Raw genomic sequence first — 21,082 nt, forward strand, 5'->3', positions numbered from 1 at the left:
ATTTGTTCTTTTCTACCCATCACTCATTTCCTTCCTGAACCATTTTATTCTCTAACTCTATTGTCCCGGATCGAGAACATATTGTTCTCTTCCCTCAAATCTCCAGTCATTATCCTCTGCTACTGTTCAGATCTTCAATTGCTGACAAGCCCTACAGACAAACACCTTCACATCTGCACTCAGAACCTCAAACCCCTTAACCCTGTCTCTTCCATCTCTATCCTCATATATTTTCTCTCCGACTCCCCTCTTTCTCGGGATCTCACGCTGGGCTCCGTAGAGCCCGGAACTTGTGCAGATTCTCTCAACCCATCATCGCACTCTTCCCGCTTCTCCTCCTTCGACCCCCTCCAATTGCCTCCTCTTTCCTTCGAAACACCTCAATTCCATCACATCCTCTGTTCTTTACAGCCCAGATCCGATTGAAGACAAAATGTCTCACAGATCCTCGGGTGGTCTTCGGGGCGACTTGCCCGATCGATCTCGGTCCCAGGGTGGACAACGCGGACGAGGCGGCCCTCCTCAAGGTCAAGGCAGCCAAGGTGGTCGTCCCCGTGGCGGTGGCGGCGGCCAAGGAGGTGGACAAACTGGCCGTGGCGGCGGTGGACGCGGTGGTGGTGGCAGTCACCCATCTTCTTCAGCCGGACCAAGGTAAATTTCTCCTGTCCTTCTCTTTTCCCCAGAACATGATGTTGACATATTTGAATATAGTCTCATGCTCGAAGGCGCTCCTCAACCAGACTCAAGAGTCCAGAACTTCGAGGAAGAATGCATTCGTAAAGGCAAGGACATCTGTGCCTCCAAGGGTCAATTGGCTCGACGTCCGGGCTATGGCACCAAGGGACGCCCGATCATTCTGCGTACCAACTTCTTCGAGATGGCTTTCGATAAAAATGTCCGGTTTTACTCTTATCGCATCGGAATCAAGCCGGAACCAGAACCGAAACGCCATCTCAAAGATATCTTCAAAAAGCTGCTTGAAGAAGAAAAGGTTATTGCAGTCAAAGCCGCTACTGATGGTGTTAGCGAGCTCGTTACCTGTGCCGAAATCAAGGATACACGACCCTTGCCAATTTCTGTCGACATGAATGGCAACGGCGAAAAGAAGAATTATCAAGTCAGCTTCAATTTCCATGGTATAATTGATCATAATCAGGTCTTGACCGGGCTTCGGGATGCAACGATGAAAAGCCAGATTCCCGATGAAGCTATCTCTATCCGTGCACTGAACATCTTGATGGGGAGGTCGCCGTACCATGATCCGGGCATAGTCACCATTGGCAAAGGCGGAAACAAGTTCTTCAGGATTGATCAGCGTTGTCAGTCTATGTACCTTGAGGGTGGACTCGACTGCATCCGTGGCTTCTTCGGTAGTGTGCGCTTGTCCGCAGGTCGCATCTTACTCAACGTCAATGTTAACCACGGTGCCTTCTACCGCCCCGGGCCGTTGGCATTCCTAGTCAATGAATTTGAAAAGGTCTTTGGCCAGGACCGTCATATGTTCAACAAGTATGTCAAAGGTATCCGGGTCGAGCTCTCCCATTTAAAGCACGAGACAAAGGATGGCAAAGAGCCTCGTGTCAAGGTCGTCTGGGGCCTGGCAACTCCTCGTGATGGAAGAAGAGGGGAACACCCTCCTCGTGTTCCTCGTGTTGGATCCTGTGCAGATAACGTTGAGTTCTATATGTACGATCGGGACAAGCCACAGGCAAAGGGTCGCTACATCAGCGTCACCAACTACTTCAAACAAGGTCAATACCCTTTTACTTTTTCTCTATCAAAAAGAAGTCCGCGCTTATTCTGCTAATCTTTCATAGAGTACAAAATGACGCTGCGATATGGCGACAAGCCTGTGATGAATGTCGGTAATACGGAACGGCCGACCTACCTTCCTTTGGATGTCTGCACCATCTTACCTGGCCAAATCTACCATGGCGAACTTGGTACTGCCCAGCGTCGGAATATAATCAAGTTCAGCTGTCGACGACCCCCAGAGAACTATACGTCCATTACACAAGACGGACTGGATATCATTGGAGTCAACAGGCAAGACACGGATAAACTCGGCATCCACATTAACCCAAAGATGACTGTTGTTCCCGGACGCATCCTGAATGCCCCTAGTCTGAAATATGGATCGAAAAAGGAGGTCCCACGATTCGGTGCATGGAACTTGATTAACAAGCGCTTCTGCTCAGCTGCTACTATCAACAGGTGGACTGGAGTCTTGATTCGCCGAGTTGACAGGGACGGAAGACCTATCAATCCTCCAGGAAATGTGGAAAATGCACTGAAGAGCTTTTATGCCAAATCGAAGGACTTGGGCATTAATATGTCTATTCCAATACTCCCAGTCCACAACGTTGACCTGAACCAAAATGAGACCAAACAACCAGCACAGATTGGCATGATGTTCGATAAAATGAAAGAACTTCGCGTTGAGCTGGTGCTGGTGCTGCTTCCGAACGGTGCGGATCGGGTTTTTGAATTCGTGAAATGGGTTGGCGATACGAAGGCTGGCATCTTGAACCACTGTTGTCTTGCCTCCAAGTTTATTCCTGGAAATGACCAATACATGGCCAACAATTCCTTGAAGATCAATCTCCGCATGGGTGGTGTGAACCAGGTGCTCGAAACTCCTCCTACATTGCTGTCATCGGGAAAGACGATTGTCGTTGGCCTTGATGTGACGCACCCATCTCCAACGGATCCAGACACATTCCCCAGCATCGCCTCTATTGTTGCCAGCGTGGACGGTCGCCTTGGACAATGGCCTGGTCAGGTAAAGATCCAGCAACGTCGGATGGAGAATGTCCAGTTCCTGAAAGAGATGCTGCTGGCCCGTCTGCAGCGATGGAAGAAGGACAACAAGGAGCTGCCGCAGAACATCCTTATCTACCGTGATGGTGTCAGTGAGGGTCAGTACCAGATGGTCCTGACAGAAGAAATGAAAGGGGTGAGAGATGCCATCCAGGCCATCTACAAGAATGAGCCGCCCCGGGTCACTATCCTGGTCTGTGGCAAACGCCATAATGTGCGATTCTTCCCCACAGCCCAACAGGACTGTGATCGGACTTCAAATCCCATCAATGGAACGGTTGTGGACCGCGGTGTCACTCGCCCCATCTATTGGGACTTCTATCTCCAGGCACAAAGTCCACTTCAGGGCTCAGCAAGACCGGCCCACTACATTGTGATCCACGACGAGATCTTCGGTGCTACCGCTCGAGATGGTGCCGCCGCCGTCGATAGCCTCCAGGAGCTAACCCATAGCATCTGTTACATGATGGGCCGCTGCACTCGCTCCATCAGCTACAGCACACCTGCCTTCCTTGCTGACCGATTTGCGGATCGCGCGCGGAAGTATGTCCGGGCCTACTACTTCGAGAAGCAATATATCCAGAATGTCCAGGATGCGCCGGGGCCGGATGATATTGTTTCCCGTTTGTCCCCCAATGTTTCCGAGAACATGGTTTACATTTGAAATCAATCATGCCATTGCCGTGCTCACAGACTATGACAATATCACTCCGAAGCTCTGTCCTTTTGTGATCCTTTTTTCACATGCTCATCACTTTATTCATCTGCAAATTTTCGCTTTTATCTTGGCATGCTAGGGCCCGACCTTGTTTTTAGCTTGATGGAAATGGGTCATCTGAATTTGGATTGATTTTGAGGTTGTCAATACTTTCAAGAAGATGAAGACACCATTATTGCATGCAGGATACACGTTCATCTGTCAAACCGCCAAAAAAATCAAGGAAACAGTGATGAAACTCCAGAAAAAAGGGTGGAGATGGAGAGAGTATTATTTTGAGCCCATATGTTTGCTTGTCGATTGTGATGCATCGATTAGTCAAAGATATTAACACGAAAATACCAAAAAGAGCCTTAGTGCAACCCAAATAGAGTCAACTGATGTTTCAGTAAGATTGTCATGTAAGACATCAGAGAAGTAAGAATACTGCTCGAGGTTAGAATAGAAGCATGAAGACAAAGTCGTATGGAATACATTGGATATAATACAGGGAGGTCTGGTCTTGGACATGGCTCTGGAAACATGTGACGGAGTAGCGGCTCCAGGCATGTTTTTTGGGGGGGCAATCAGTTCCGGAAACTTTAATCGATACGTATCGCATGTCGTTCAAGTCGAGACTTCAACAGATAGACAACATGCAACCGTGGCCGCGACAGGATTTCGTCTATTGGCCCACAGGACTGAGACGGCTAACCGCTCTTTGCTGCCGTTTCAAGTATGACCAAGACAAGTCAGAAAGGCTTTCTTATTTATGGCTCATACCTCGCCCACCACGCCCAGTACAATTTTTGGTTTCGAGGGGTATCGTCGTTCATCGGTGAGAGGTAGGAGTCCATGAATCTGGTTGCCAGCTGTCTCCTGGATTTCCACTGTTCGCATTTGCCCACGGATCCTTTTCTTTCTTGGACGTTTGCTCGGCAGAGACGGGGTTGGACTGAGAGGGCGGTGCGGGTGTCGAGGAGTCTGCGGGAGGATGCGAGGTAGTATTGATAGAAGCATCACTGGTCTCGGTGGTGGGAAGTGGCGGTTGCGTCTTGGGTTTATCGAGGAAGGATGGTTTGCTAGCCCACCGTTCATCAGCTAGTCGGGCAAGTTGTTTAATCTGTGCTTGGCGGATGAGGTCCTGCTGCTGTTCCTCGATGCTCGGTGGATCTTCACGGACATATCGAAGCCACTGATGCCATTGCGCTGTACATTCGCCCGGTGAGAGTTAGCAACTTCTTCATCTCTAATCCTTTTGAGATGGAGGCGCTGCCGGAAGCAGTTGCCAACGCCACTCCTCCAAACAGGGAACATAACTAACGTGAAACTTGTAGATCGCTGTGGTGCATTTTGGGGTCGGGCTTGACCATTCGTCGATACCTGCTGGTATTCGCGTCTTTAAATAGCCAGAAGGTGTTTCCAGTAAGATCCTGGCCTGAGGAGTGATTCAATGGTCAGCAAGATCGACGAACCCCCAACCGCAGAAAGCGCCAGCGAGAATAAAGATTAAGGACGAACCAGCAAGAATCGATCGTCGCCAGGGGAGCCGAAGGCTCTTCCACTTGAACCACAGGCTGTTGACCATTTTCGCTGTGCGGGCGCGCGAGGCAGAGTTGAGGCGGAGGTTCGTGGAGAAAAAGTGGTTCGCGGGCAAAGCGCTAGAACGTCAGGAACGTCATCGGCGCACCCGAAAGAAACAGCCCCGGGCATTCCAGTCCGCCTTCTCTTCCACCTTTCACTCTGAACCTTCCTCTCTCGGGGTTCGCGGGACTTTTTGGTGCTTTCTGGTCACGGTGAATCCGTGTCTAGCCTTTTGAATTACCCTTGACTACTTGCTTTTCCGATACCCGACTCGACTCCATACCGTTGGGGCCGATCAGGCACATCCTCAAAGGGATACCGACCCAACCCGGGGCAAAGCACACACTACCAGCCCAGAAGCCTAACATCCTCTCGACGAATTCTGAATTGATGATCTGAACCAACCATGGCTTCCGTGACTTCTTTGGATAAAGACTTGCGCAATATGCGCCTGTCCCGCTATACCCCGCAGGCAGCCGCCGAGGTGCGCGACTGGATCGAGGAGGTGCTACGGGAGAAACTACCGTCGAGTGATCTTATTGAAGGGCTTAAAGATGGAGTCGCCCTATGCAAGTGAGTCTTGACTGCGCGGAGTTCATGCTGTAGATAAAAATTGGAGTCTCGACTAACCCCCTTGTCTACAAGACTGGTCAATCTGGCTGTGTCACCAGGCGTCAAGTATAAGCCATCTGCGATGCCATTTGTACAGATGGAGAACATCTCCCATTTCCTCCGTGCATGCCAGATGGCGCCCCTGAATCTGCCTCCACATGACGTCTTTCTGACCGTCGATCTATATGAATCGAAAGACCCGGCCCAAGTGCTCCAATGTCTCGCAGCATTCAGTCGGCGTGCGAATGCTCTTGCGCCCACCACATTCCCCCGAACAGTTGGCCCTCAGAGCAAGCGTGGGATGGTGAGCCCGAATGCCACAGGCTCTTCTAGTCCTGGCACTTTTACTCCCCGGAACGGACGGGCGTCCAGCAACGCTAGCGATGCGGTCCCTTCTGGTCCAGGGCGACCAGGGAGCCCTTCGAAACCATCAGGCTCTCTGGGCTCCTGGAACAAGAAACCGGATGGGTCTTCAGCCGCACCCGCGTGGAATATTCACCAGTACGGCTATATGGGTGGAGCTAGTCAAGGCAACCAGGGCATTGCATTTGGTGCGCGGCGGCAGATTACAACCCCAGGTCCTGCAGTCCCCAGCCTTGCAGAGAAAGAGAAACGCAGACGTGAAGAGGAAGACAGAATTCGCAAGGAGAATGAGGAGAGAGAGGAGATTGAAAGGGCTCGCCAGCGTGAACAAGAGGAGTTGGAGGCCCAGGCTAGGGCCGAAGAAGCGCGACGATGGGAAGAAGAGACGAATCGCCTCAGGGAGAAAGAGCTTCGGGAACTGGAAGAGGAGAGAAAGCGATGGGATGCAGAGAAGCGTCAGTGGGAAGAAGAGGAGCAGCGCCGTATGGCTGAGGAGAATGAAGCAGAGGAACGCCTCGAAAAGGAGCGGCAACGTCGACAGGGTGTCAATGATGCTCGCCTCAATGGGCAGTTTCTCAGCCAATACCAGTCCAGCCAGAACATCCCTGCTGCGAGTGGAGCTGGAACCGTTGATGAGACACCGGAGAGTCGTCGCATTAAGGAGTTAGAGCGAGAGCTTGAGCTAGCCAAAGAGCGGGAACGCCAGTATCAGACAGAGAGACAGAGCATCCCGGATCAAAAAAGCGGCAATGAGTCTCAGCCTCGCAGCCACAGCCGCCAACGTCCGATACCTGTCCCTCCCAAGCCGAGCTACGACCTGTCCTCTCTGGAGCAGGAGCGCAGGATGCTCCGTGGAGAATGGCAGAAGAACCAAGAAATGCCAGCTGCCCAGGAGGAAGCCGAGACCGCCACAGAAGAGCCAACACCATCTCTACCCCCTCGCCCACTTCCTGAACCTGTTTCAGCGTCACAACCGACACTTCCACCCAGGGATCTCCCTGCAGCTCCCCGGCCTCTTCCCGATCCAGTAGCATACACTGCCAACCGCAGCCGAGAGAGCCGCGCTGACCGGTTCCTTTCTTCAAACCCAGCCCCTGTCGCTCCTGTTCCATCAGCTCATCGAACCCAAGATTATACCTCAACTGGCGAGATTGACGCCGAGAATGAGCGCCGTGTGGCTTCGCAACAGAAAACTCGTGCGGGTGGTTGGGCATCAAAGTCACTTTTGGAGCGTGAGATGGAGCGTGAACGTGAACGCCAGCGCGAGTGGGAAGATAACCAAAAGCAAACGCAGGCTGCCGCCGAGCGAGGCGTTCGCGATCCCTCACTTGGCTCAGGACCGGGTCAGTCCTGGGATGTTCACCAGTATGGTTACTTGGGTGGTGACAACCAAAACCGTGGTGGTCCAGGACTCGGCATTGGAGGTGCTAGACGCCAAATTATTGGTCCTCGGCCACCTCCGTAGTCAACTACTGCTATTCTCACCTAGCCCACCTAGAGGATTCTAGGATATCTTTCTCTGTACCCCCGCCTTGTCTGTCTTCTTCTCCATTTCATAAGCTCTCCTTGCGTTCCCTTTGCGTCGGCGACTCGGTTGATTGGTGGATTGTTTCTGGGATACGATGGATCCTACCAGCCATATCCTATATTTGATGCGAGTTCTACTTTTACAGTCTACTTTTATCTTTGTACTGAATGCTAGCAGCAACCCTGTGGTTGAAGCAATCGAATTTGGTATTATATACACTCGTATTTCTCAATTCAATTTAGGCAGCCTGCTCGGTTATGGATTTGTACTAAGGCTTGACGGGTGCTTTGAAAAACAGTGATCAAGTGTGTGGGGGTCACGCCAATTCCGAGAACTTGAATAACTGTACATCACATTACATGAGATATAGTTTCTGTTCCATGAAAACCATTACTATGTCTCTTGATTCGTTGGGCTGGAAGAGAAATGCGGCGAATAGGGCCGTACAACGATCAAGGAGCGACTTGGTTTTCAACCTTTGGAAGAACTATAACTACTTTACCATTTCTCAATATTATCTGATATTCTCTTCATGAACATATTTCCCAAAGGCATATCATTAGATCTTAGGTATCTTATTCTCTGCATTTTCATTATACGTGGCCTTAGCTAAATTCGATGATTTATTTTTACTTAATTGAGAGTGAATTCAAACTGAATGCTCGGAATATCAGAGCTGTTTTCGTCCATGACAAAGGTTATATTCCAAAACTCGAAGTTACTGGGGTTGTTAGCAAAGTTCCCTTGTCCAAAAAGAACACCATCAAACTTACTGGATAATATCACAAGTTCCGCCAACTAGTCCACAGAAAGAAATTTCCGGGACTGGGTTGACAGTTCCACCGACTACCTCAATCTGTAGACCATCGACATCACTGAGTCCAGACATATCACGCTTCGACCCGAGTGGATTGGAGGCAAGGACAAATGTGAATGTGCTGGTGGAATTTCCCAGAGGATATGTCAGGTTGAGTGCATATGGGCTCACCTCCGCCTTCAATGCCGTTTCAGTCGGGTATAGGTTGAAATAGCCAATTGATTTATCAGAGCGAATCCACTGCACGACTGAAGGGGAGAAGGACGACGAGTCCTCTGAATAGCCACCCACAACACTCTGGTTGAAGGAATCTGTTCCGATTGTCAGGTCGGCAGACAGCCATGTTGTGATATTGCGAGGCTCGTAGTCCGCTGGAGGAGCGTAAGCATGTCCACTATAGGTGTGCTCGCCGGAGAAAGAGGTCAGTCTCTCAAGAGAGGACTTCGGCACGAGGCTCTTGTGGAAATTTGCAAGAACGGCGACAAGGGGCGAGATCTCAAAATCGTCTGCATGGGCCATAGTCCAGATTGGAGAAGTTGAATGCCACACGTACTCCTTTCCGACAAGCGACCAGACCCAAAGAGACATGATACCAACATACTTGTTCATATCGTAGCCGTACGAACGGTCCCATGGACCGGCAAAATTTCTCATTTTGGGGTTCCATAGCTGGGACTCATAGCCCCAGATATCCTGGATCACCCTCTCTGCATTCTTCCCAATAACAGAAGTGGTCGATGAAAGATACTTGGCTGCAATAGTCAGAGCATAGAGCGAAACACCGGCGTAGGTTGGGCCGTTAAACTCGGATAAAGTGTGGTTGCGATCAAAAAGCTCGAGAAATTCATGGGCATCATTGTCTCCCGCAGCTGTCATATTGGCATTCTTCAAGTAGTGGCCAGTCCATGAAGTCACCACAGTCCGCATCAACCAGGCATTGGAATAGGCCGGGTATAAGTTATCGCCATCGACGCCGCCAACGCGATAGCTGTCTCCGATTGTATTGTTGTACAGGCTCTCAATGACCAGCTCTTTCACATCTGCAGGCAAAATTTTGCCAAACTCCTCATAGATGACAATCAATGCGGTCCCAATGAAGCCTCTCCAGTTGGGGTCCCAAGTGTTATAGATCTATCTCTTTCTTCAGAATGCCGCTCAGGGTATTTGGAAGATAGTGTCACTTACGTCGGGGGCGTACGCAGGGCTTCCAACCGTTGGTTGCTCTGGATATACTGTATAGTCACCATACCATTGCGCGGAGGTATTCTTCTCCTGGCCCGCAATGACATTCTTGAGGATCTTCACAGCTTCCTCGAGATCATCTCCCTGGTTGCGTTGGAGGAGTCCAACAGAATACCAAACGGTTGATCGCGTCTCGTGTGAACCTGCGGCCAAAGGATAATAAAAGTAGTGCAAATAGGATGCAGCGGGGTCATAAATATCATCAAGAAGGGACATGGACTGATCGAAGAGAGCCTGCGACGCCTTGCTCAACTCAGTTGCAGAGGCCAAGCTGGTACTCAGCAGGCTGAGGCTAACAATTCGAGACCAATTGACAAACCGCATCTTGACGTACTATGCGGAAGGCACACGACCACAAAATATTGCATTCACTGAGGCTTTATAGCCAGGGCAGCTATTGGGATATCATGATATCGGCATAATGTCGGGACTGGTTTCCCCACATTCCATGACTCCGCTCGATTTTACGGAATATAGAAAAGCCAAAATTCAATTGGTATGCCGGCACCGGCATAGCCTCCGCTCCGGCGAAATGACCGGGGAAACCGGGGTTTGCTATCATGTACTATGAGCCGACCGTTTACCGGTTGACTAGCGGTTGACTAGCGGTTATCGTGCCAATTCACGCCGAACCAGGGACCGATAAGGCTGCTTTCAACTCTTTCCACCACTGTTCGACTCCGCGAATTTTCCCGCAACTGTGGGGCTGGTAGAGGTCAAGTGATTGCATGTGTTGATGAACTCGATCGATATAATAATACATGGCCCGAGCCACAATTGGGTGGAACTCGGCAGCACAACCTCTTCCGTTCAATCCAACAGCAACCTATTCGATACGCACCTAAATAGCAAAAATGGGCGAAACCATCGCGGAGGACTCGGTGTTCGAGGCCAAGGATGGGCCACCCATGAACGCCGATGAGCTACGTCTGGCTCAGATGGGTATGTCGTTGCTTCTTTATCGGAATATGCTGGTGTGCTAATGATGAATAGGCCATACTCAGGAATTGAAACGCCATTTCAGTATTTTATCACTGATCGGTCTAGCATCCACGACAACAATCTCTTGGACAGGCCTCGGACTGGGCATTGTGACCGAAATTAACGCAGGCGGACCCGGTGCAATTATTTATGGCTTCATTCTTGTTACTATCATGCAATCCTTCTTGGGTGCCTCGCTGGCTGAGTTCGTTTCGAGTTATCCAACGGAGGGTGGCATGTATCACTGGATCGCCGCCGTGGCTCCAAAAAGACACAGTGCTTTCTTGAGTTTTTTGACTGGCTGGTTGACTGTCTGTGGTTGTGAGTAGCAAAATCAGCTTTTTGTTTGCGACTGGATGGCACAACTAACGTTATTGTCTTAGGGATATTCACCACTGCATCGACAAATCTAATTTTCGCTCAAGTCGGTGCGTATATCATACTCTTATACTCCCTATCTAAACGCATGTCCTATGTATGTTCTATCTAATCAAAAACAGTCCAAGCACTTTATGCCCTTTACCATCCTACCATCGCAATTAAAACCTGGGAGACCTTTGTCATCTACCAGATTCTGAATGCTCTCACCGCTGCTGTGGTCCTTTTCGGGAACAAGATCATTCCAGCGTTAAACAAATTCTCTCTTTTTTACTTGCAAATTGGATGGCTGGTTGTTCTTATTACTGTTGTTGCATGTGCCCCGACCCATCAGAACAGTGAATTTGTCTTCAGAACTTGGATCAACAATACCGGCTGGAGTAGCAACGGTATCTGCTTTATTACTGGCCTTGTGAACCCACTCTACAGTCTGGGGGGACTCGACGGCGTAACTCATATTACGGAGGAGATGCCAAATGTGTGTTACCAAGTTTTTCTTTTTGCATGTACCTGGAACTGACGTGGACAGCCTTCTCGAAATGCACCTCTAGCGATTGCCATCACTTTGTCCATCGCGTTTGTCACCGGCGTCACCTATTTAATAGGTCTCATGTTCAGCGTCCAGGATTATGCTGCCTTGTCAACTACCAGCACTGGCTTGCCCCTGGCCGAATTGTTCCGTCAGGCGACACAATCAGCCGGTGGTGCATTTGGCCTCACCTTCATTTTATTTGTTGCCCTTGGACCATGTGTCATCTCATCCCAACTTTCTACTTCGCGGGTCCTGTGGGCCTTTGCGCGTGACGATGCCATGCCGTTCTCCAAAGTATGGGGGAAGGTAAGCAAGCGGTTTGGAATTCCCTTCAATGCGCAGCTGCTTGTTGCTGCCGCCGTTGCAGTGTTGGGCTGTCTGTATCTTGGGAGCAGCACAGCCTTCAATAGCATGCTTGGCGCTGCTGTCACAATCAACAATGTTGCTTACTTGATGCCAATCTTGACGAATATGGGAACTGGCCGACGCAACATGCACAAAGGCGCCTTCCACATGGGCAAGTGGGGCTGGGTTATCAATGGCGTGGCCTTGGGTTGGCTTGTCTTTGCCATCGTATTCTTCAGCTTCCCTTACTCTATGCCCCTTACAGTCGAGAATATGAACTACACTTGTGTTGTGGTGGGTGGTTTGCCTATTCTCATTTTAGTGTGGTGGTTCCTCGGAAGCAAGCAGTATAAAGAGAAGATTGCCAATGCTAAGGAGGCTTAGTTATTTTTTTTTGCATTTGATAGGTCTCTGGGCAAAGACTGAATATTGTTGAATGAATACTTCGATATGATTTTATTTGATATTTCCAAATGGCTTAGTTTCATAGTATCTTATTTTATCACTTCTTCAGATTATTTTTAATGTTCAGATAGGACGACATCTCCCTGAGAACCTCGACTCGATGTTCCCGCATAACCTGCGGTTAGTCATATGGGCAACTATGAGATCCGTCACCCAACTACTCCGGTGTCAATCAACTTCTAGAAAACTTTTTCCGGTCCGCCGTTGAGGCGGCTCGGCACTTGTTCGCTCTGATCTTATACGTGGCATGCCGTTCACCGGTTTCCCCGACTTCGCCGGACTCGCCGATATCACCGGAGTTTCTCAATCTAGGAAATTATAGACTTCCCAATGATGAAGAATGGAAATCCAGGCCTTCATTAAAATGTTTCTCCACTTTTGAGACTATTGCAGCACCTTGGTTATCCAAACTGCTGGAGTAATTAAATCCTAGAACATAGTCTCCGCTTTCCAAATAATTCTCACGCAAGACAAAACCCCCTTCGAGGTCGACTTTGCATTCACTCAAATCCCAGTTGTCGTTTCCAGCTCCTCTAATCAATCCATAGATATGCGCTTGATAATTCGAGAACGTCCGGAGCAGGTGGCACAGTTTATCGCCACGTATATTGTTAGTAAGTGGAAGTGCCCGAAGGCGACTGACCATGACGCTCACCTCTTATGGAACGAATCAATGGCTTCAAACCAAGTGCAGAACGGCCATTTGTGCTAGGATTACCGACAGGAAGTAGTCCACTTCCTATATACCGGGCTTTGATTGCCGCACATAGTCAGGGTGATGTTTCATTCCAACATGTTGTGACGTTCAACATGGATGAGTATGTTGGCCTCCCACGAGACCATCCTGAATCTTACCACTCGTTCATGTACAACAACTTCTTTCGTCACATCGACATTGATGTGAATAATGTTAACATTCTGGATGGCAACGCTGCCAGTCTAACAAGTGAGTGCCTTGCGTATGAAGCCAAAATCAAAGCTCTTGGTGGAATTGAGCTCTTTCTGGGTGGTGTGGGTAGCGACGGACACATTGCGTTCAATGAGCCTGGATCTAGTCTGGTCAGTCGGACTAGAGTCAAATCCCTCACATATGAGACAATTCTTGCCAATGCACGCTTCTTCGGTGGCGATCTTGACTCAGTGCCACGCATGGCGCTCACTGTTGGCGTGCAGACTATCATGGACGCCAGGGAGGTGGTAATAATAGCAACCGGGAGCTCGAAAGCGCTGGCAATTCAGCAGGCGGTTGAGGGTGGTGTCTCTCATATGTGCACTCTTTCTTCCCTGCAGCTTCACCCATCTAGCATGGTTGTCGTCGATGAGGACGCCACTTTAGACTTAAAAGTCAAAACCGTCAGAGTAAGTATATTTGGCCGGACTCCCTATCATGAGACCTAAATTGACGGTATCTACAGTATTTTGCCGGGGTGGAACGGACTATCCTCCAGAAAGGACTGAGCAACGAGAGTCCGCCGGCGCTTAGTCTGGCCACCTCTGGCACTGGAGCTTGGAAAGAGCCCGAGGATGGAGAGCTTACTCCAGACAGCATGTCATCACGCATTGGACCGTTAAAGCCATTAAGTTTGCGATCTGTGACTATGCCATTCTCACCAGCTTGATTGGTATTTGATTTCACAGGGGCGTCCCATATAGATACATTTCTCTACATGTCAAATTATTTCTAAATTTTCTAGAATCTGTTTACGGGATACAACCTCTCGAGGATTGGTTAGAGCGCAATTTCATGCAACTCCAGAGTGCCAGGTTGTTTGTCAAATTGATTGTGCTCGACTTTATGTATAATCCTCTGTGCTGATAGTTTGGTATTATCCGAATCTATCTCTATAAACCATACTATTTTGCAAAGATGTCACGATTTTAGACGATTGCTGTCGGAAGAATAGCCTCGTCGATACCTTGCAGCGACTTATATCACAATAGAGCCGGAATAATTGTAGAGGAAGAAGCAATACTTTTGAAACTGTCAAAATCAGAAAATTAACTTTGGATCAATGAAGTGGATCAATTATGAATTCCATCACATCTACGGTTGAATGAAATACCGCCAACCCCGGGCAACCCTTCGGCACCCCTCTCCACATCCATACTGTAGTGTGGAAATGGCAGACGAGGGGTGATCTCTGATTGGAGGATATATTTCACAGGATATAGCTTCGCATCTCCGATAGGGAGAGAATCAACTTTTACTTTGTTGAAGCAGCATCTGTTTCCTCTCTGAGAGACTTCCTTTCATCATGGTGTGGTGTGGTTTGTTGGTTTGTTCGCTGATGCATCTCATCCTGCCTGCATTCGCAGGTTTGCCGTATAGCGCGCTGGTTCAATACATAGTCCCTCTCTATAGTGGGGCGCCGGGGAAACCGGCAAAGTGAACTTTCACCGGGATGTAGCGGGTCATATGTATCGCAAGCCTAAACTCAAAGTCGGAAAGGAGGCCGGGCCTTGTCTTCCTTAGGTTAATTGCCGGAAGTGGCTGGCCATCACCGGCAATCCGGCCATCGCCATGAACATCGTGATCATAAATCCTGTAACATCGAGCCTGGATGCCCCACATAGTTGAGGCGAGAGCGTTTATTGATGAAACTCTAATAATTCGGTGTATCATCATGGATATGTTTTCAACGTTCTCGATACCTTTACTTCCTCATCTTGGCTTACAATGGCAAAGTCGAAAGAGCCTGGATCGAGATTGATAACTCGAGCAGAGGCAATTGCTCGAGACTTCGACCTCAGCCCGAACTGTGTGCGACGAATAACGAAGCACTTTGTTGACCAGATAAGTAAGCAAATAAAGTCAAGAATTGCAATGCAAAAACATACTGATTCATCGCAGAGGATGGCCTTGAAAATGACCGCCCCTGGCAGCTGCCTGCCTATCTGAGAAGTATACCGACCGGATCCGAGAAGGGCCAGTTCCTGGCTGTTGATCTTGGTGGAAGCAACTGCAGAATATGCATGGCCAACCTGCATGGTGATTCGACTTTCTCCGTTTCGCAATCTAAGCACAGGGTTCCGCGCAACATCATGGTCAATGATAGCTATCTGCCCCTGTTCGATTTCATTGCGCAGAAGATTGCGGAGTTCCTCGATACATCTTCCGATCCCGACAGCCAATTGCCTCACAAGCTTGGGTTTACATTCAGTTTTACCTGCGAGCAGATTTCCCTAAACAGTGGCCGTCTGATACGCTGGGACAAGGGCTGGGATATACCAGATGCGATAGGCTGCGATCCTTGCGTTTTGCTTCAAGAAGCCATTGATAGATTGGGCTTGGCAGTCCGGGTGGTCGTTCTTGCAAATGACAGCGTTGGTACGCTCTTGACAAGATCATACAGCTCGGGTCAGAAGATATCGACATTAGGCGCGGTCATTTTCGGGACCGGGACAAATGCCGCCTACGTGGAGAAGCTATCCAATGTGCGAAGGCTTGGGGAGAATGTGACCGATGCCCAGGGTATTATGGTGATCAATAGTGAATGGGGCTCATTTGATGACAAAATGGAGGTGTTACCTCGAACGCCTTTTGATGACAAACTCGATGCAGAGTCTGGAGACCCCGGATCACAAATGCTAGAGAAGAGGGTATCTGGACTATATCTTGGAGAGTTGCTCCGCTTATCAATTCTACAACTGTTTCAAGAGAATCTTTTCAGCATGACACTCCATGAAGTGTCTGAAGTTTGTCAACACAACGGAATCAATAGTTCGCTTCTTTCTCAGCTGGTCACCACAGAACCTTACGACAGTGACAGCAAGGCTCAGGTCCTTCAAAAAGCTCTATCAGTTGAGAATGTCAGTGCAGAAGATGTAGCTGCCATCCAATTAATAGCAAGGTCCATTACCAGACGTGCAGCTCGCTTAGCTGGTGCATCATTATCAGCCATCATTATACAAAGTGGGCGACTCAAAATATCTTCGAGTGAAATCGAAAACCGACCCTTTCGGCGAGCAATCCCCTTTTTGTCGTTTAGATTCAAAGACTTCTACCATTGTGCACCTCCTCTTGCCCGGCATATCTTTGACTTTGTGAAATTTGTCTGCAAGGGTCTATCGTCGATGCTACCAAAACACACATCTGCTCTCAGAGACATGCCACTGTCGGAAGAGATAATCGATATTGGAGCTGACGGGTCACTCATAGAGTTTTATCCAATGTTCGAGACTGACATGCGTGGTGCTGTGAGGGAAATTCCTGAGATCGGAGGTGCTGGTGAGAAAAGAATCAGGATCAGTCTCACGAAGGATGGATCTGGTGTGGGTGCTGCCTTGATGGCCTACGCGGCAGGTTTGACTGAAAAACAACCCACTTTGCGGTGTGGTCGATAGATATTTACCTGAGAAATAGGGAGAACTGATAAATCAAAAATAGATTTAGAATCGTAGCCTACTCTCAAAATGCGGACCGCTTATGAGGATAGACTCGTTTATATACTTGCCCGTTGAATAGCATGTCCTAAGTTGTATTCTCGGACATCATATACTGTGGTATGAAGGAATAACTCAAATTATGTCATTATTAGGATCATTGCCATCATTAGTATCGTAAAGTAATAGATCAACTTCATTCAGCCATTTGATGGCCTCGCGGTCCTAGGAGATCCAACAGGTACATCAACCTCTCCCCACTTTCAAGCAGCCAGCACCACTCAAGAGACTCCTTGACCCGACTGGCCTGGCTTCGCCGCATTTCCTCTTGCGCCTTATCAGCCCGTTTGACGATGCCATTTTCAACGGCTGTTCTCAATGAGGGCCTCATGTCTAGTTTCTCCTCACTGTCCGCCAGTAACATGAGAAGTGACTCGAGGAGAATAGATACCTTGGCATTGTCGGCAACACTGGCTGTAGCTGCAGCGAAAGGAAGAAAACAATTTTCCAGCTTGGACTGGGTGAAAAATTCTTCTTCGGAGGGTGGAGCAGAGCTTTCAATCATGTTCAACAGCAAAAGTTCGCAAAGAGTCATCTGTTCTATATCTGAGAAGTGCGGGAGCACATGGGGATTGACAAAAGCTTGGAATATTGGCAATGGCAAGTGGCGAATCTTCTCGATAAAGAAGTGATAGAGCTCGGCCACGGGTGTAAAGTCTTCTGGAAACACCTCAGATACTTTGGACAGAATACTCAGGAGGCGCGTGCGCAGGCTGAGAGAATCCAGACCGCCCATCAGCGAAACACTGCCGCTGTGATGTGTGAGAGATGTATTGCTTGCATGCTCATTCTCTTTCACCGGGTCTGTAGGAGTTGCATCCGATGCGTTCCGCGTGCCTCTCCGTGTGCGCTTAGAGCGTCTCAGTTTCCCGGTATCGGGAAGAGGCGTGGCAGCACGAGACTGTGGCTTGTTTGTGTTCATACTAGTGCTGTCATCCTCGTCTGTTTCATCTTGGGTCAGATAGTCACCGTATTCTTCTTGGTCAATATTAACTTCCTCGCGGTCTCTTTTCTTGGCTATTTCGCGCCGATGGCTAGATTTGGGTAGCTTGAGTTCGTTGTGAAATACCTCGCGAAACTCATTGACCGCGGCCGTACTGCCATCTGCAAAAATGGCTCTGATGATTCGGCGGTTTTTGCCAGACCCTTCACCTGCGCAGACATACTGAAAGATCAAGCTCTCCCGGAGCAAATCCAGATCACCTTCTTGTGTCCGAGATGTTCTGTCCTTTCTAGTCACCTTTCCGACAGATGAGGGGCTCTTTGGACAATTTTTCTTTTGGTCCTGTAATCTATCGTACTCCTTTTTCCGTTCCGACCAATCGTCTTCTAGCATTTCGCATATAAAATCCAGCCAGGTCTGCCAATATTGCCAGCGCTCGGGATGTAATACGGAGCAATTAAACGCCCACCCAGCCGCATGCCAGAAATCTTCTGCGCGAGACCAAACGGACGCTTCCTGAGCCAGCTCGAAGCTCCGAAGCCGAGTCTCATCGAAGCGTAATTCATTTCTCTGATCATTCTCGTTTGCTCGGTACCTTCTCCCTGAGCGCGAAAATTGAGAGTGTGTGAAGCCAAAAGCTTGGTTTAGGTTTGCACTCCTAGGACTGACCAAGGCACTGAGAAGTCGCAGTAGTCGAAGAGCAAGATGAGGCGCCTCTTTTTCTTCGGACAATTTTGCGCGCGTCGTCGTCGACGGGTGAACGAGAAAAGTTGCCGCGAGGGCAAGGTGCTGCGGCCGCGGAATTATAGCTTTATCTGAGGCATAGGTCCCGGAGGCAAGCGTGTTGAATAAGAGATTCAAGGCCGGTGTGTCTGTAATTGGGGAAAGTCAGCCGAGAGTGGTTCATGTACGATGCGGTGTGGCAACGAACACAGCTTCTCCTCGAAAAAAATACCGGTTTGTTCAACCAGTTCAAATGGCAATGCGTCAGGTGTAAGATACACCCTGTCACCCGAGGGACTCATGGCCTCAAGTTGTTGAGAAGACATCGCGTTGGTCCGGTTCGCGAGACGCGCACTTATCGATAAGGATTATGTCAGATGGCGGTATCGGGCCGCTGGAGGTGTCATATGGACTCTATATGATGAGGTTGTAGATAAAAGGCCATGACAGGTGGGCTCAGATGGCAGTGGAGAATTGAATGGAAAAAGGAAGGAGTTGGAAATGAAAAATTGGTATTCATACTTTCTCTCGGAGAATGTGATGTTTGCGGCTTTATTTTGTATACATCGTTGGGCCGTTGGTGTACAAGCTGCAGGCTCTTATCGTAGGTTCAAGTGTTGCTGTTTTTGACTTGCTGTTTTATGTCTATTTTGACTGCAATTCTTATTTTTATATTTTCATAGCTTCAGAAGTGTCAAACAAATGCTTACTATCAAAAATGTTGTGATAATTTAACAACAGTACGAAGCAAGGAGGAATTGCCCGCAGTATTGCAATATGTTTTCACCATGGAGATTTAGTATATCCTCGCCTAGACCAAGCATCATGTGTATACGAAGCTAGGTCTGTATACGCCAAAAATATATGTCCCGTCTCACGGATAAACAACATTATTCAAGAAGTCTGAGACAATGAACGTGTGAATCTGGTCACTGCACACCATGATGCAATACCCCGCATGGGGCACGCCAAGAAGAAAGGCTAGTTTAATGACTTGCATACCTAGGCAATCAGTAAGCCCCAGTTTTAATTTTGGGCTACTGTACTTAATGGAAGTATTACATGCAATTGGAAGCTTTAAGAAGATTTTGGTATAAGACACGACTGAGACCACAAGTGTGCAGAATAAGAAATGCAGGGTTCTAAAACAGGGGAACTCTAGACACCCCTAGGGACTGGACTGACAGGCTGAGGCTTCCACAGCCAAATTGCTTTGTCGTGTTGCTCTTCATATTTGCCAAGGGAAGAAAAAAAGGGGGAAATTTGCAATAGCCAACGACGGATTCAAAACACCGTGAATCAACGCAATGCAGTAGCTTCTTTATGGAGAATGGAAGAAAAGTCGAGGCGAAGAGAGAGGAGACGAAAGGAACAGGGAGCAAGCTCGCAGGCCGGAAGACGCCAATGTAGCAAAGGAAATGGAGAGGAATGAAACAGAAAGGAAACACTATGAGTCCTCTGGCAAATCGGAAAAGAGACCTATTCGCAACCGATGCGACTGTGGAAGCAGGGAGTTAGCCGGTAACCACAATTAAGAAAGAACTATCAATGGGAAACGTACGAAAGGAAGCTTTGGGATGACGACCGCCAGAGTGGCCAAAAAGTTGATGGTAAAGTAGGTCAAGTCGTAGTGGGTATAGTGAGTGCTGAGGAGGAAGAGCACAATGGGCACACAGAGTAGGAACTTTTTGGTCGGGGTGTACTGGTCGCCATTATCGATCTGCTCCCACATGTTGAGGTTATCGTAGGCACCGGCGTTGAACTCGAACGGGATGCCCCGCACCCAATGGAACATGAGGAAAGAGCCGAACATGTAGCTGATGTTGGTGAGTGTCCATGAGGTCTCCTGCGAGACACCAGGGATAATGTCAAAGAGAATCTTCAGGGCAGCAATGAGGACGAAATGGATGGTCCAGGCTCCTGTTCGCGCGACAACATTCCTGTCAGCCTTGTCTTGGGGTTCTGCGAGTTGGGGACGTGTCCACGGTGTCCAAATCGGTTCGGTCGGGACGTTGGGGGGAGGGGGAGGGCTGGGATTCAAGCTCAACTCACCTTTAGCGTTGACCCAGTTGGCATTCAGGTTGGGCAGTGCAGCTTGGTCACTAGTATGCTCGATGGATTCGGCGGGCTCCTGGTAGATGATGCTGCTGGACCGCCGCCGGCGGCCCTGCTTCTGGGTATTGGGTGATAACCGCTGCGGTCCATCCATCTCGGGGGAAAAGGAGATGGCGCGGGGGACCAACAGGGAGGACTTGGAGGTATCGGACGCCAGTGTGAAGAGAGGAATCTGGTTTGATGATGGGGGAAAAAGGAGCGTGGGGATGGAAGTGGCACACGGCCCAGAACTGGAGTCGGGCGGATCGGTTTTCGGGGGTCACGGGGCAGTCTCGTTTTTCGCTGCGCACGGAGTATTTCTTGGTTCCTCGGAACGTTGAGAGACTCGGTTTTCAGTGATTGGAGGGTAAATCGCGTAGATGCCTTCGCAGATGAGGAGGGAAGAAGCTGAAGGTCTCGAGAATGGGAATTGGCCAGACACGTGCAGCCAAGCTCCGACCAGCACGGACTCAAACCACGCTCTACACAACACGGGAGGGTATTCGCTCTCGACA

General features: G+C 49.2%; 9 protein-coding genes across 9 annotated transcripts; 5 read left to right on the forward strand and 4 right to left on the reverse strand.

Moving 5' to 3' along the window:
• Positions 1 to 715: 715 nt before the first annotated feature.
• On the forward strand, positions 716 to 3,484 carry N7462_007859 (argonaute/piwi family protein; the record flags this gene model as incomplete). The annotated part of the gene is made up of 2 exons (XM_057079577.1): positions 716 to 1,751; positions 1,818 to 3,484. 2 exons carry the CDS (start codon positions 716 to 718, stop codon positions 3,482 to 3,484), a joined length of 2,703 nt encoding a protein of 900 aa, XP_056932247.1.
• Positions 3,485 to 4,349: 865 nt separating this feature from the next.
• Positions 4,350 to 5,105, reverse strand: N7462_007860 (uncharacterized protein; the record flags this gene model as incomplete). Its single annotated transcript, XM_057079578.1, has 3 exons — positions 4,350 to 4,726; positions 4,842 to 4,955; positions 5,039 to 5,105. The coding sequence occupies 3 exons, from the start codon at positions 5,103 to 5,105 to the stop codon at positions 4,350 to 4,352; spliced, it is 558 nt and encodes a 185-aa protein (XP_056932248.1).
• Positions 5,106 to 5,507: 402 nt separating this feature from the next.
• N7462_007861 (calponin homology domain protein) lies at positions 5,508 to 7,541 on the forward strand (the record flags this gene model as incomplete). The annotated part of the gene is made up of 2 exons (XM_057079579.1): positions 5,508 to 5,674; positions 5,747 to 7,541. The coding sequence occupies 2 exons, from the start codon at positions 5,508 to 5,510 to the stop codon at positions 7,539 to 7,541; spliced, it is 1,962 nt and encodes a 653-aa protein (XP_056932249.1).
• Positions 7,542 to 8,237: 696 nt separating this feature from the next.
• Positions 8,238 to 9,987, reverse strand: N7462_007862 (uncharacterized protein; the record flags this gene model as incomplete). The annotated part of the gene is made up of 3 exons (XM_057079580.1): positions 8,238 to 8,325; positions 8,378 to 9,552; positions 9,607 to 9,987. 3 exons carry the CDS (start codon positions 9,985 to 9,987, stop codon positions 8,238 to 8,240), a joined length of 1,644 nt encoding a protein of 547 aa, XP_056932250.1.
• Positions 9,988 to 10,517: 530 nt separating this feature from the next.
• On the forward strand, positions 10,518 to 12,283 carry N7462_007863 (uncharacterized protein; the record flags this gene model as incomplete). The annotated part of the gene is made up of 5 exons (XM_057079581.1): positions 10,518 to 10,605; positions 10,657 to 10,965; positions 11,028 to 11,072; positions 11,145 to 11,500; positions 11,552 to 12,283. 5 exons carry the CDS (start codon positions 10,518 to 10,520, stop codon positions 12,281 to 12,283), a joined length of 1,530 nt encoding a protein of 509 aa, XP_056932251.1.
• A 631-nt stretch (positions 12,284 to 12,914) lies between these two features.
• On the forward strand, positions 12,915 to 13,983 carry N7462_007864 (glucosamine-6-phosphate deaminase; the record flags this gene model as incomplete). The annotated part of the gene is made up of 3 exons (XM_057079582.1): positions 12,915 to 12,978; positions 13,059 to 13,723; positions 13,780 to 13,983. 3 exons carry the CDS (start codon positions 12,915 to 12,917, stop codon positions 13,981 to 13,983), a joined length of 933 nt encoding a protein of 310 aa, XP_056932252.1.
• A 1,058-nt stretch (positions 13,984 to 15,041) lies between these two features.
• N7462_007865 (putative glucokinase) lies at positions 15,042 to 16,708 on the forward strand (the record flags this gene model as incomplete). The annotated part of the gene is made up of 2 exons (XM_057079583.1): positions 15,042 to 15,162; positions 15,216 to 16,708. 2 exons carry the CDS (start codon positions 15,042 to 15,044, stop codon positions 16,706 to 16,708), a joined length of 1,614 nt encoding a protein of 537 aa, XP_056932253.1.
• Positions 16,709 to 16,943: 235 nt separating this feature from the next.
• On the reverse strand, positions 16,944 to 18,799 carry N7462_007866 (uncharacterized protein; the record flags this gene model as incomplete). Its single annotated transcript, XM_057079584.1, has 2 exons — positions 16,944 to 18,622; positions 18,682 to 18,799. 2 exons carry the CDS (start codon positions 18,797 to 18,799, stop codon positions 16,944 to 16,946), a joined length of 1,797 nt encoding a protein of 598 aa, XP_056932254.1.
• A 1,121-nt stretch (positions 18,800 to 19,920) lies between these two features.
• Positions 19,921 to 20,682, reverse strand: N7462_007867 (ORMDL family protein; the record flags this gene model as incomplete). The annotated part of the gene is made up of 2 exons (XM_057079585.1): positions 19,921 to 19,971; positions 20,035 to 20,682. The coding sequence occupies 2 exons, from the start codon at positions 20,680 to 20,682 to the stop codon at positions 19,921 to 19,923; spliced, it is 699 nt and encodes a 232-aa protein (XP_056932255.1).
• Positions 20,683 to 21,082: the final 400 nt, after the last annotated feature.

The sequence above is a fragment of the Penicillium macrosclerotiorum genome (genome assembly GCF_028827735.1).
Source record: "Penicillium macrosclerotiorum strain IBT 26536 chromosome Unknown utg000007l_segment0_segment0, whole genome shotgun sequence".
In the NCBI taxonomy this organism is placed as follows: Eukaryota; Fungi; Ascomycota; class Eurotiomycetes; order Eurotiales; family Aspergillaceae; genus Penicillium; species Penicillium macrosclerotiorum.